Raw genomic sequence first — 15,143 nt, 5'->3', positions numbered from 1 at the left:
TGTTTTTCCTTTATGTTCTTCCAGACCTGCGGGAGATAGTGTTCATCCTCCAGAGTCAGAGCAACTCCTTCCATGTGAGGCAGGCAGAAAGACGGAAAGCAGATTTGCTGAAGCAGGCACACAGTCTCAAAGAGGTAAGATCCAAGATGTCTTTCTGCAGCTTTTAGTTTGGCATATGAGTGACATAAGAAAATTCTCACAGATGTTAGGAGAAATGGATAATGATGAATTGCAGCAAGAGTCACTCCTGGATATATTTGTCATGCCCTGCATGTGCTGCCTCATGGGGTCACTTCATTTTAAATGGGGAAATTAATTTGAGACAAATACACACAACATTATTTCTCAGAATGAAGAAGTCTGTCACTGTTACACTTTTATTTAATGCACAATATTTTAAGTGTGGAATAATAGTGTTGAGAATTATTAATGGTATCCACCAGGTTACACCGCTAAAGTGGGAAGTGAGTACTGTAGTTTTAATTATGCAACATATTCTGCTCCTCGTGACAGAACGGTAAATTATTAGCCAACCTTGTTGAACCCAGATTATTGATGTGCATCAATAATAAGATATTTATCATCCCAATAAACTAAAGTCATCTGGTAGATCTTCAGTGAGTGAATGAATATAAATTTGTGTTCAACATAATAGCAGTCCCACATCACTAGCAAGATAAATCAGTGTTTTTATTAGAATTTTAACTTGTACACTGCAAGTAAGTTTTTACATTGGTAAAGGTATATAAATCCAAGACGAATGACATGCATATCGTTTATTCTATGAAACTGAGTCATCACCTGAAAACGGTGCATTCAACAAAAAAGCAGTTCAATTAGTGAGGTCAGTAATTATATGAAAAAAATAAACAGGTGGCTCTTAACTAAGGATCAAGACATCTGACACTGAATATTCTGTCTGTGCATTTGTACTTGAAAAACAGAGTAAAATGGGTCGTTCATGCATTATTCAGAAGAGCATTCTTTGATTAAGAAGTTAATAAAAAGAGGGGAAAACCTATGAAGTTCACAAAGTGACATGCTGTTCAGCTAAAATGATACCAAATTCTTTGAAATGGCAGTCACAACCAGAAAGGTGAGGAAGACAAAGAAAAACTATTTGAATGGATCGGAGAACAACCAAAATGGCAAGAGCTCAGTGAATGATCAGCTCCAGCAGAATCAAAAAAGATCTAAGGTTACTTGTGAGTACTGTAACAATGAGACGATGTCTACATGAAACCAGGCAACCAACAAGAAGACCCAGAAAAGTTCCATTGTTAAAAAAAAAGACGTGTGAATTGGTTAGTTTGTCAAAGAATACACTGACTGGCATAAAAAGAAATGGGGCACTATTTTGTGGACTGATTAGAGTTAGATTGTTCTTTTGGGGTCTAAGGGTCACAGACAGTTTGTCAGACGTCCTGCAAACACTAAAGCCGCAGTATACAGTTAAGACAGTTAAATATCGTGATATGGGCCAGCAAAATCCTTGGGTCTTAATCCCATAGAAAACTTGTGGGCTAACATAAAAGATGCTGTTCATGAGGCAAAACCAAGAAATACAGAGGAATTGTGGAACATAGTACAATTGTCCTGGGCTGGGCCATCAAACTGTGGTCATGCAAATAAATATTAGTTCATGATTCTCAGGAAAGTTTAATCTTCAAGCATTTCTTCATTTATACAGTGCATTTTTGATTTCGTAAACAAATATGTCAATACTGTTATTTTAAAACATATTTCTTGACTCCTCTGTAAAATTTTATCAAATCCAGTTCCTCTTTTCCACTTTTTCTTGCTTTGAAATAGAATATACATTGTCCCCAATGCAATTGTATGCATTAAATAAACTCTATTCGAAGAATTTCAAGATTTACTCTAATTTTTAAACACACTGCTATTGATATGAACATAACTTGATTTTCAATTTATTGAATGTTTTTGAATTGAATGCAATTTCAGTTATACAAAGAAAGTCAGGGGAAAAAAATGTGTTTATGTATTTCCTTCTGGGAAATTAGTCTCAGTATTTCAGGCCGTTTGTACAGTTTTAATAGGAACATCAGCATCATGTCTCATTTACAAGTCAGAATGACCTTTTTATCCATTCATTAAATCTGTTCATGCCAGATGAACGAAAGAGACGGGTTTTATTCTCTCCAGTCGAATTTGCAACATCACTAATGATACAGTGAGTTAAATCAGGAAGCTCCTCGCTTTATTTGCTGTATCAAGAGAGCAATTTCCGCTGCTAGACTTTATGATCTGGGTTGTGATATATTCATTTCTCACTTCCTCTTGTCTAGAATATTGTGTGACTGTACCAAACCCAAAGAGAAAACTATATAAATATTCACAGTCAGTTCTTATTTTTCTCTTTAGTTTTGTTGTTATAGTTGGAAATGTATCCCTAAATATTCACTGTGGTGCACAGTTTCAATGGATTACAATGGAATTTTGTAAACAGGACATCCTTGGAAGAGTTGATTACATATTGAGGTGGATGCAGATAAAGATGGGGATCCAGGACATGTTTTGCAGCCTTGGCAGAAGTACAGTATGCATCTGCACTACCTTTACCCATGGTCGATTTTATTTGTATTTTTTCACTGTAAACATGGCTGTGAAAAAGTGTATGGAAACTTATAATATAGCATGGGTCAAGGAAGCGCTCATTAAATGTTGGAGCGGCTTTGAATTATGGGATGCATAAGCTAATTATTTTTTTTCGTCAGACTAGGATGTAGTTTCTTGCTAGTTCCAGTGGGCGAACGAGCTGATAAATGAATGGAGAGAGGGCGCAGTGTTAGCAACAACAAAGCAGAGAATTGGAGAAATAAAAAATCTAATTGTTTCACAGCTGGTACACACGCACACCTTTGCACAAGCCTTCAGGAAGCTGTCACAAGTCAACAAAGTGCATGTTTTCCATGCACACGCCTGTAGTTGCTGATACACCCATTACATACAACAGAGGCAAGAAACAGAGATGTAACCTTTTTATTTTTCACTTAAAGCCTGGACACTATCAACAGCAAACTCACTAACGGCTAATGCACAAACACATCTACAACACAACAAAATAATAACAATAAAAGGAACAAAATAGAGGCACCAGCCAGTTGTCTGCAGACACATACACACTTCTAGTAGACAGAATTGACAACCAAGAGCAGATACTGACCATATTTTAACATAATTTTAATATGTATAATAGTTCTACCAAAAAAAATGATGTTTGCACTCGTGATGGAAGTAATGTCCTCTCCTGGTACCCCTCCACTTAATGAAATTTGGTTTACTACAATAATATATGCAGACTTTGATAGAATTGTTTCCCCAAGGGGATAATAATAATGATGATGATAATAATAAAAGTATGGTTCTTCTTCTTCTCTTTGTCTCACGTTTCCTGCAAATTAATTGTGCTGTCAGTTTATGCAAGTGGCAGGTAATATTTTTTTTTATACACAAATAGTTATAACTTCTCAAGAGACAGCCGTAAATGTTTGCTTTTCAGCAAGATGTAAGACCCAAGTCAAAGATGTTCAGTCCCCTGAATTATTATCCTTTAATCTGGACACAGATCTGGAGAGAATCATTTCAGTAATGTGATATTTGAAAAAGTGGCATTATTTTTCAATATTAGTGTGTGTAGATAAAACTGTAAGTTTCCTATTCATCTTATACTGCCACCAATCCCTTCTTCAGCCAAGCAAGCAGAGTTCCAGCCAGCCCTCCCAACACTTCACTTCACCTCCAAGGCACAACACTAAAGCTTGGAATTTGTGCTATTTACCAGTGTGTGATGGTGTATCTGACGGAGAAAGATCAAAGCTAAAAAATACAAGAGATTTGCTCAGTCTCTAGCTGCTAAGCATGTCTGATGTGAGTTAAGCGTTTTGAAAGTACACTGAAATGGGTTTGAAAAGTACAGAAAGGCTGTGAACACAGCAGAGAACTTTAAATAGTCTTTCATTTCTGGAGTGGAGGTGATGGTTTTGACTGACTGTTGTCATCCTATCATATTTAAACTTTATATTCTACAGTGGTCAGTATCCCGCTCAAAAAAGGAAAAAATATGTGATTTAAACTTAAATGATTTAAAACTCATTGGGCCAACATCCGAGATAAGATGTGAAGATTTATGATGTGATCACTGCATCTTGATGGTGGGGGAAACGTGAGGTATCAGCACATCACTCTCTGAGCCTTTTTCACCCGTAGCAGATATTTCTGTTCATCCTCGTCTGGCTGTGGATTTACGCAGACAGGAACTTGTGTATTCTGTGTGGCAGCCTGTGTTCCTGCAGGCTGACATTCTGCCCTTTGGGAGGAATACACATTGCATTAGTAAAGTATTTTTGTCATTTTGCCGATGGTCACCACCACAGAGACGTTACACAATGGAATGAGATCAAATATTTATCAAGCACTTTCTCATCACCTGTATTGTCTCGTTATACAATTAAAGAACCTCTGGGACAAGGGTATAACAAAATGAAGTCCTGTCGTTTCTTCTTCTTTTCCTTTCGGCTTTTCCCTTCAGGGGTCGCCACAGTGAATCAGTTGCCTCCATCTAACCCTGTCTTCTACATCCTCTTCACACACCAACTACCTTCATGTCCTCTTTCACTACATCCATAAACCTCCTCTTTGGACTTCCTCTAGGCCTCCTGCCTGGCAGTTCAAAACTCAGCATACTTTATACCAATATAATCACTATCTCTCCTCTGGACATGTCAGAACCATCTCAGTCTGGCCTCTCTGACTTTATCTCCAAAACCTCTAACATGTGTTGTCCCTCTGATGTACTCATTCCTGATCCTATCCTTCCTGGTCACTCCCAAAGAGAACCTCAGCATCTTCATCTCTGCTACCTCCAGCTCTGTCTCCTGTCTTTTCCTCTCTCTAGACAAAATAACATCACTGGTCTCACCACAGGTTTGTACACCTTTCCTTTCATTTTAGCTGAAACTTTTCTATCACACATCACACCTGAAACTTTCCTCCACCCGTTCCATCCTGCCTGTACACGCTTCTTCAATTCTTTTCCACACTCTCCATTGCCCTGGAGAGTGTGGAAAAGAGTGTGCTTCTTGATCTACTTTCCTTCCAGATGACACACCAAGTACTCTCCTACCCGTCTCCCTGATCACATTAGCTGTAGTTGTCCAGTCATCTGGAAGCACATCCTGACCATCCAGAGCCTGTCTTAACTCCTTCCTAAAAGTCATGCAACACTCTTCATTTTTCAGCTTCCACCATTCCGTCCTCTGCTCTGCCTTTGCCTGCCTTTGTCCTGTCGTTTGATTAGTGGTATTAGCTTGACTGGTTCTCAACACTGGGTATTTGCTAAAGTCCTCAAAAATCTTCCCCTTTAAGCTCACGTTGTTAATCAAAATCAACATTTCTTAAGCTTCTTAAAGTTTATTTGAAATTTGAAGTGTTTGTACTTAAACATTACTGATGTGAATGTCATGTTGATATTACTTGAATAGAACATGAGCAATAATGACTTAAGCTAAAACTCAAATGGCAGCTCAAAAACCTCAACTGACTAATGTTGTTTAATAAGTGTAAACAGTATCAGACTCATTGCATTGATCAAACAGACTGCTGTTTGATGGAACGGCTCAGTGGAGGTCATTCCCCCTGACGTCCTGCATGATGAGTGGACCGTGCCATAATGAACCACAGGGTTTTGCGCTCTGCTGCTTTGTTTTCCTCACAGTATGAAGCATCGACTTTCTGAGGCAATCCTCAAACACCTTCTACTTACAGTCCTCCTCACTACAGAAGATTTCACTGAAGCACATTTTCTGTGTGAGTGTTCACGCTGCACTTGTTTCCAGTCGCATTCCTGCCGATTTGTTCTTCAGTGTAATGATAAGCACGAACACAAACAAAAAAGTAAATATAGTCTATTTCTTTTAAATGATTATGCTGTTGTGGTTTCAAATGTATGGCCCTTAAGGATGAGGCTGGCATTATTCAGGGTTTTTCTTCATTTTTAATCATTGACAAGGAAACAAAAAATCATCAAGCCAATGCGAAGGGCATAATGAGAGCCTGTTTGTCAAGAGAGTGTAAACAAGTAACGTTTATATTGGGCTAAAAGTGAGCATTATGTTTAGCAGTTGCTCCTTTTACTTTGTGTAACGTTTCATTCATGAAAAGATTATGTGTTGCTGTCTAAAGTGAAATGCTACGGTGTCCTGTGTGGTATTGGCATTTGAAAGAAAAAAGTACTTTATTCCATTCCATTGTATTTGAATAACAGAAATATTAACATATATGAAGAGGCAGTTGTATCTCTGCCTACTGTAAAGGTGAAGCCAAACTAGATACGGGTTCTGCAACAGGAACTCGTAACAGTGATGTCATTTAGTATGTGTGTTTCTTCATATTTAAATTTTGTTCTTGGAAAGATGATTTTCCTGTGAATCTGAAGGTTGGTCACATTTTTCAAAGCAGAAATATAAAGCAATAAATATCTCTCTTGGCTCACGTGGCTTGTGACAGTGAGGTGTCTATAGATTCCTAACCTGCACCAGTCTCCAGATGTTTTGGCTTCAGTGTTTGTGAACTCTCCCAAGGAGCACATGTATACACAATCAGTGGTGCTTTACCCTAAATTAATCATGCTTCCTAGCGTAATATGACAGTCGCACACTCTGGGTTTCATCCTCTGTACGCAAAGGAGCCAAGAAAATGTTTTCTCAGGGCTCCTGTTCTCTTTACTTTTTTTGAACTGGTGATATGTTGATAGCACAACCAGTGCAAATATGACCAGTTTAGACAGATTGTGCATCATCAAGTCCCAAAAAAGATCCAGACTATATGTGGTAATTATATCAGACACACATAATGAAAACTTATTTGTGTCTTCATGTAGTCTGTGGTCACCGAAGGTTTTTAATGAGTAGCATCATAATTTAGAAAGTTCTTTATGCAGAAAGTTTCGCTTTTTGTATGTGATTCATACTTACTAAACATTACTGCACTTTGGTTTGTGTGGTGTCTTTCAGAATCCACCAGTGGTTTTGTTCCTTCACACTCTATCAGATAATGACGGAGACTGGAGCATCCTTCCTCTGCTGCCTTAGTAAGTGTCCCTGAACTCTCAGGGTGGAATGAGCATACATCACATTTTAAGGCTATAAATTGCCTACAAGCGCTTGCTAACACTCAAGAACTGTGATCAAGTGCTGCACAGTGTGATAAATTCTTTCTACATGTGTCTACAAGTGTGACAACAAGCCTGTTACCTCAGTCTTCCTTTGACCTTCTCAAAAAACCCAGTGTGTTAAGAAATGTTTTGGTGAAATGCAATATAATATCTGAAGGTTTAGTAAGGTTAAGATTTAGTCCCTTTAGCACCGAACTGAAAACAGCCTATATCATTACAGATAATTACAAAGCCCCCCTCCCTGATAGAAGTCTTGAGTCTTTGTGAGGTTGGTTTTTTGTTTGTTTGTTTCTGCCTCCAGGGAAAACTCGAAAACTTTGACTGGGTCAGGAGCTGCAGTTAGATAATTCCTTAGACTGGACGTAGATAAAAGAGAAAAATGGTTTTGTGGAGTTTGTCTTTGGATAACAATGTTCCATTTATTCTTCTGTATCCCTAGTTTTCATTAATTAATTAATTTATTTGTTGTGTCTTCAGCTTATCTTACTCATTCGGAAAAAACTCATCATGGATTGTATTTCTTGAGGAAGAAACAAATGTGAGGATGACTAAGATTGTCGAAGTTCTTGGGAGATTTGACAAGAATAAAGTAAGTGAATATAATATTCCTTCTCAACCTCCTTATCTCTGAGTCCATCTGTGTCGCTCGATCTCAGTAAAATCCATCAGGGAGATTGGAGCTTCCTGTTTGGAGCTCCTTTCAGGTTTATAATTACTTCATTTAGGAGATTTACAATCACTTTGGTTCCAGCGCCTCTGCCAGCTCAGAGTGTAACCTGTCATTGCAGTCACTACTGTATATCTCATTTGAGGCTTGCCTCTCCACTCATAATATTATTTTTCTTCTGTATGGGACAGTGGGATAGGTCACATAGAAATATTGGATTGACACTGCAGTCAGAAAATCAAACATTTGGGCTATAATGAAAATTTTTCTTAATCATACTCTGCAAACCAGCTTTCCCAATCAATTGTTTCATGTTTCTGAATTTTAACACAACCCAAGCAACATCCATAATCATAAGGTTCATGAACATTTTTGATTTATGTTTGGACTTGTTCACAAGCATTCACTACAAAGCTGAGGCAGCTTTCAAGTTAAGCATGGCAAAAAATGATGCATTTAAATTTTCATGTTAAGTCTTCAGTAACAAAAAAAGTGTCTTTTTATCAGTAAATACTGACAGTCTCAGTGAAAGTCTTCTCAGCAATTAATGGAAATTGTTTTTCTTTGTCTTAGAGTACAACCTACATTATATTTCAGTTCACTGTCAGAGAAGGAATTCAGTATTGTTTGAATACAAACAATGTTATCCTGAGAAGGAGGCAATGCATCTCCTCATGATTTGATTCATCACACCCGAAGGCATCTCTCTGACGTTCCAGCAAAATTTAATCGGTCTCAGTCTGTTGTGATAAGCAATACAGAATTAGTTTTCATATCAGAATATATTAAGGATTCAAGGCTGTTGACAGAAATCTCCAATTTCCAAAACAACTTTTACCATTAGACATTTAGACACTAAAGCAAGACAGTAATTAGACACAGTCTGACTTGCCAGTGGTGCGTTCTAATGAGAATCCAACTTGTTATTCATTGAGACACTTTTGCTGATTTATTGGCAGAAATAATTCTTGAAATCGAAAAGATGAAAACTGGTCTTACTTATTGAAGCATTGGTAAAGAAGTTGTACATTAATAATTCTATACAAATATGCAAATTTAAACAGCATATATCCTCCTAACTTCTAACAGCACAAAGTGATGCAGTTGAATAGGGGTCCAAACTGTCTGCGATACGATAAAACGCATTCAAGAGCGCTCACACACAGCAGTTCAGATAAAAAAAGTGAACTTTCAAACCATAATTAAGGCAGAATTTATGGAACAGATGCTGTATCCAATCAACTCTGCAACTACCCCAGTGAGTTAAATGTTGTGTCAGCTAAAAAGTTGTGCATGTCCCCCTATTCTCATATTATTCACACTGCTGTGGAGAATGAAGCTTCAATCATAACCACATCTTTGTGTTGAATATTATGCTACAGTTTCAAGCTGATTAGATTAATCTTTAAAGAGTTAATCCCCCATGAATCCATCACAATAGTTTTTTTTAGAATAACAAAATAAGGTATTGTTGTTGGGGTGTTGTGTAAAACCAAGTTAACTGGTTGCTTATGGTAGCATTACTTCTTTTGTATTAGTATCATCATCTACATTAGCTAAAAAGAAAACAATCTAAATATTTACCAAAATCGAACTATTAATCTAATTAACTTTTGGAGTAATTTATCCAGATGTAAGATTGTTTTACTCCACACGTGGAGTTGTGATAAGAACCTATGTGGCTTCTGTATCTGTTACATCTGAACTTCTCCACTGGAAAATCTCATTAATTTCCCAGCCGCCTCCTAACTTAGTCACCCTAAGAATTTTAAAGATGTTCTGGCAGAGATGGTGTCAGAACTCCTAAATTAGACCAGGAGTGTAAATGTGTCACACTAATATGTTAAAGTTAAGTGGAGTAACCTGTGCTAATGCTGACATCCTGTCACCTGTGTCTCATGTATCAGGAGTGGTTTCTTGGAAAGCCTCTGCGTGATGAGGAGTCAACCATCATTCATCACTACGCCTTTGCAGAGAACCCCTCAAGCTTTAAATATCCTGACTTTGCTGCTGCTTGGGCCTTAAGCATGCCACTTGTTGTGCGGTGGGTATGATGAGGAAATTAGTTTTGAGCTGTATAGCTCATCTGATTGCAGCATTCCCAATTAATGGATTTTAAATCTTACTTTAGGCTTGCAAATAAAGTAAGAGATGAGCCACTTAAATCCGACTTCACCATTGACTTGAAGCATGAGGTAAGTTACCATGCATGTCACACAGTTACCTGGAAAGTAATGATGAGGCTCTTGATGTTTTTATTTTCTCACAATTTTCTTGTTTGTCACACTCAAGCCAAGGCCAGCCCTCTATAACTTATTTGCACAAAAAGAGCAACGTATGAAATCCATCTAACCTTGAAGTGAAATCTCATTACTCTGGAGAATTGTCATGGCACAGCATTGGGTTCTTATTTTTATCGCTGAAATACAGTCTGGGAGTCATCTAGGGATTTTATTGGGTAGAAGCAGCATCAGACTTATCGGGCTCAGTGTGGAAAGGTGGTTCATCTGGAGATGGTATGAGTTCAGTCTCAGAGATTCAACTATAATTCCGTATATTTTTGTATTAAAAAGAAAAGAGTAAGTAGAATTGTATTTTTCAAATGAAATCCAAATGACAAATTGTAATAAGGAACTGAAGCGATTTTAAAATGATTTTTTTTTCCCATGGTGAACCTTTCAACACCGCAATGCAGATCACACATATACATTATTCTTATGCACAAGAACAGACACACTGGATGAATTCTCAATGTTAGTCCAGCTCTATGAACCCCTGCTCTCTGCTGCTCAGTTTAGCATGAAGGTTCCTCCTAACATGGTAAACCTTTAAGCTATATCCTACGCACTTGATATGAGGAGATTACAGTTTACGTTTTGTTTACAGTCTTGAAGACGGTTGCCAAACTTCAGACAGCACTGATTTTTTTCTTCCTCCTTTTACTGTGAGAATCTTTCCCTGTAGGATATTTAAACTAAATCCTAGATTTACTCTCCTTCGGAGGGAGTTACAGCAGCACTTACCAACTCTCACTTTTTCCTCCTCCCTCAACCCATTTATCTTTTTTGGTAGTCAGCTTAAATATTAAATATGTTCACTAGAGTACTGTTGTGAGAGCAAAACTGTGGTTTCTATAAAAGAAGATGGAGAGCTTTCAATATAACTTCTGTTAAGTTGACTATAAAGCATCATGTCTGAAAGATTCCGTCTTTACGTAAGTTTGTAAACCTGAAAGATTGACGTGTGTATTGCAGATCGCCTTGTACATCTGGGACAACGGGAAGGGTCCACGTCTTACGGCTGTTCCCGAGTTGTGCACTGAGCCAGAGGACTCTGCCTTGACCCTCAGCCAGTGTGCGACCTCTCTGAGCAGCTTACTTCCACTGTGTGTGAGTATCTGGTGTGTGCGAAGCTTCAGTTTGACTGTCATTGATTCCCTACAAAGTAAGGGGACAAAACTGAAGAGTATAAAACAGATGCTGCTGCACGACATGCTATTGGCAGTTCTGTGCCATCCTACCCACAGCCGCATCAACACAGCAGTGGGTGCAGCACATTTTAGATTATGTTTCACTTTATAAATCACTCAAAAGAGGAATGCTTATTATCCTAAAAAGACAAAATACCGCTTTACTTTCTGCCAAATTTAAGTAAACCCTCAGCCCAGACAGATGCACTTATTTGAGCAAAAACCCTCCTGTGTCTGCTCAGCATCACTTTGAATTGTTTTGTGATATTCATCTTCAGCAAATGTGTTGAGTTTTGTGCATCCTCATCATTTCAGGTCAACCAACAGCAACATAAGAATTTTAACAAGTTTTCTGCTCTTCCTTCTGTGTTAGATTTGTATTTTTATCAAGTCATAACAAGGAAAACAAAAATCACATGCAAATTCATGTTGTCCACATGGGTCTTTCTTTTTTACACTCTATCTCTTTCATAAACCATCTTCCACATATGCTCATTACAGTTTTTCTACATGAGCACAAATGCATGTGTCAACCCACACATCTCACGGTTAAGGAAGACCAGGGTATCTGATGCCTGTGTTGCACATGTGACTGAAAGTTGTTTGACCAAATTAAAGAATCTGGGAGTGAAGCAGTTCTAACAATGGGATGAAGGGGATGTCTTGTCGTTCATTACATGACTAAGGCTCTCTTATACAGTTTGCATTGATTCTCCACAGTTAATCTCATGTGCAATGCAGAGAAGATTTATTAAAGTTGGTTTTGTGGGCAAGAGAGAAAAGTCTTGGAGGCAGAGAGTTTCTTCGAATAATCCTGTAGGAAATAATTGGCACTGTCACATGACCACATTGCTGCATTTTATCTGTGTGGGAGACAGTGAGTGGGTGTGGTTGAGGAAAAAATACATCATAATTGGGTCACAAAGTAAGTGAGGTCTGCGCTTTCAGTGCCATGCAGAATGAACAATGTTAGTACAATTTGCTTGTGATTGTTATGGAATTTCTGTTGCAGTATATTTATTGTTTTGACCATTTTAGTTGGCTTTGTTTTCGCTGCATGGTACCTGATATATCATTATCACTATGTTTGCTTTCATTGCAAGAAGTTGTGCTGTTGAACCCAGGGTCAGCTAAGCCTTCAGCCAGCAGTTGTGGAGTTTGCATGCACTCTAAAAGGATCAATAAGGATTGATCATGTTGTGTGAATGTTATTGTAGTTGTGATAGCACTGGTTGAGGCAAGTTGTATTTAGAATGCCAGAAAGCTGATTGTGACATAACTTAGATCTTTCTTACTTCACCTCTTGAGAGAAGAAGTCCAATCTGAGTTCATCTTTTCATTTGAGAATCAGTACTGGATGTGTAAACGTGCTTGAAAGTCTGCTGAATGTTTGCTGCGTGTAGTTGTTACCTAACTGTTGTTGTTAGGTAACAACTGAATCCTTGTTACCTAACAACTGTTAAGTAACACTACCGCTCCTAGTTGTTACCTAGAGGCGGCAGTGGCTCAGCGATAGAGCAGATGTCTTGCAGACAGATCGCCCCAGCCATCGGTGGATCCCCGCTCCTGTCATGATATCACTGGAGTGTGAGCTGACGGTGGGAGGTGTCAGCTCACCTCCCAGCCACTGCCGAGGCGCCCTTGAGCAGGGCGCCGTCCCCACTACAAGCTGCTCAGTTTGGGGCGCGTTCGGAAGCCGGTGCCCTTCACTCTGCCTCCCGATGTGTCTAGTTTGTTGTGTGTATTAACTGCATGCTTACAGGCCCCGTTGTGTGCAGTGTTCAGGGGGCCCTGTATTACTGTTAAAACTAACACAGATTGTATATACTACCTGAGTAACAATGTAATTTCCCCCTTGTGGGATTAATAAAGTGTTCTTCTTCTTCTTCTTCTTAAAATTGCAAAATGTTTGAATGAGATTAAAGTGTTTTTTGCAAAAATCCAAAAAAAATCTACTTCTTCTTCTTCTTCTTCTTCTTCTAACTCTCCATAAAAATGTCCTTATTATCCTTGTTAAACTGCATTCATTTGACCAGAAAGCAAAAGGACTGGAGCAGCCAGCAAAGAAACATGAAGTTTGTGGGTTTCATAATGTTTTCATTAAAACATTCACAACAATGTTTTCATTCAAGAAACAAGCGAGTGTTTAAAATCTTCCAGTGATCCACACCGACAGTCAGAGTCAAGGAGGTGAAGGATGGACAGAAAGTGTCAAATGAAAAGAAACTTGTTTTTATTTATATTAACTGTTTCTCCTCTCTATGTTGAAATTTTGCATCAGACTTTTCTTTAAGTAAAATAGAGGGAAAAAAAGACACAATGTGGTCAGGTGAGAAAGACAGCATTTGCGCCCATATTAATAATGTATTTTCTAATCTGTTGAAGTTCGGGGGTGTCTTACGTTGACTTAGACTGTGTTATTTGGAGGGGGTGCTGCCTGCCTGTCTGGAAGCGCTGTAGAAATCTGTGAACACATCCAAATGGTCCGTTGATCATTCAAGGGTGAGCGAGTGTTAAAATGATTAATCAAAGATAAATCATTTTGTTTTTAATTCAATGAAAAGTACCAAACATTTTCTTGTGTTGAACATTGGCTTTAATGGACATCCTATCCTGTGTAGAAATATTCTCCAAAAAGCAGCGGTTTGTGCAGTGCCTGATGACATTTTAATGTAGTGTGCACTTTTTATGAACGCGTTCTGCTGTGACTTTTTGAGGACAAATCATCTCACCCCGTCCTTTTTGTGCGAATGTGGTTTCACAGGGTTTATGGCAACACACAGGGATGTTCCGTTGTTTCTTTTGGTTTGTAATCCTTTCCCCATCTTTTCATTTCTTCCTTTTTTTGTCACGTGCTGCATTGTTACAAGCCTTCTTTTGTTTCTGAAAGACAGAACATCAGCAGGAATATTCCAGTTTAACTAAATGGCCCAACTCCCACTACTCCCTATTGCCTGGAAGAACTGTAATTCAACCATCTAACTGCATATAATATAGATTGTGTTTTACATTTGTGTGACCTATTCCTTTTGTTCATGTGATTACTTCTTTTTTTCAAATCTCATGTTTCCATTAAAGGGGGAGCCTGTCAAAAAAGAGGACATATTCATTGCTGTAAAAACATGCAAGAAGTTCCACAGTGAAAGAAGTGAGTATCTCTCCTACTCTTCACAAACGTTCTCATTGCATCTTTGACAGCTCCTGTGCATGATGCCGATCCAGCTCAAATTTTTCCTTCAAAATGCTAAATCCTCTTCTTCTCATAATGGATTTGTTTTACCTTTGAAATGTGTGGATGTATAAGAGTTTTACCTGATTATCATGTCTTTCATGAGGTAATTTCACCATCATGTCTGAAAGGATTTATTAGTAATGAGGCTAAAAAATATCTTCAGGCACTCAGTTTGATATCCCTCTTCATACTAGAGAAAAAAACATCCAACAATCCTGCCGTTGGCAAGATATTGCTTGCTGATATTAGCCATTTATGTGCAAGTTCCACCTGACATGATGTGTTCTCCAGTAAATAAGCTTCTCTTTTAACTGATAAAATTATAGCAGGTTCAGTCAAAAGATCAAATTCCACATTCATTTCACACAGATCAGACAATTTCTACATCACACTCACTCAGCAGTGCTGCAAAGTGATTCCACTAATTACCCTATTAGCCAATTTCTCTGCCAGGCTGCCATTATTGGTTTCAAATGTAGACAGGATGAAAATGAATATTAGATTTATATATCAAAGGTTAGCCAGATCAATAAGGAATAGATGTGAAAGAGCCTCATATTTAATTTAGAAAGTCACAAAG

The 15,143-nt window shown here is 38.2% G+C and overlaps 1 protein-coding gene across 2 annotated transcripts in view; it reads left to right on the top strand.

The window, feature by feature from the left end:
- The window catches only part of b3glcta (beta 3-glucosyltransferase a), a 58,314-nt gene that overhangs the window by 30,145 nt on the left and 13,026 nt on the right, over positions 1 to 15,143 (top strand). For both annotated transcript variants that reach the window (XM_068318095.1, XM_068318094.1), the window contains exons 4-10: positions 25 to 134; positions 7,035 to 7,111; positions 7,673 to 7,784; positions 9,770 to 9,906; positions 9,994 to 10,057; positions 11,117 to 11,251; positions 14,410 to 14,479. In XM_068318095.1, the coding sequence (XP_068174196.1) occupies positions 25 to 134; positions 7,035 to 7,111; positions 7,673 to 7,784; positions 9,770 to 9,906; positions 9,994 to 10,057; positions 11,117 to 11,251; positions 14,410 to 14,479 (705 nt within the window). The remainder of the gene's footprint in view (positions 1 to 24; positions 135 to 7,034; positions 7,112 to 7,672; positions 7,785 to 9,769; positions 9,907 to 9,993; positions 10,058 to 11,116; positions 11,252 to 14,409; positions 14,480 to 15,143) is intronic.

The sequence above is a fragment of the Antennarius striatus genome, chromosome 6 (assembly GCF_040054535.1).
Source record: "Antennarius striatus isolate MH-2024 chromosome 6, ASM4005453v1, whole genome shotgun sequence".
Lineage (NCBI taxonomy): Eukaryota > Metazoa > Chordata > Actinopteri > Lophiiformes > Antennariidae > Antennarius > Antennarius striatus.
This window is presented reverse-complemented; position numbering and strand designations above follow the sequence as displayed.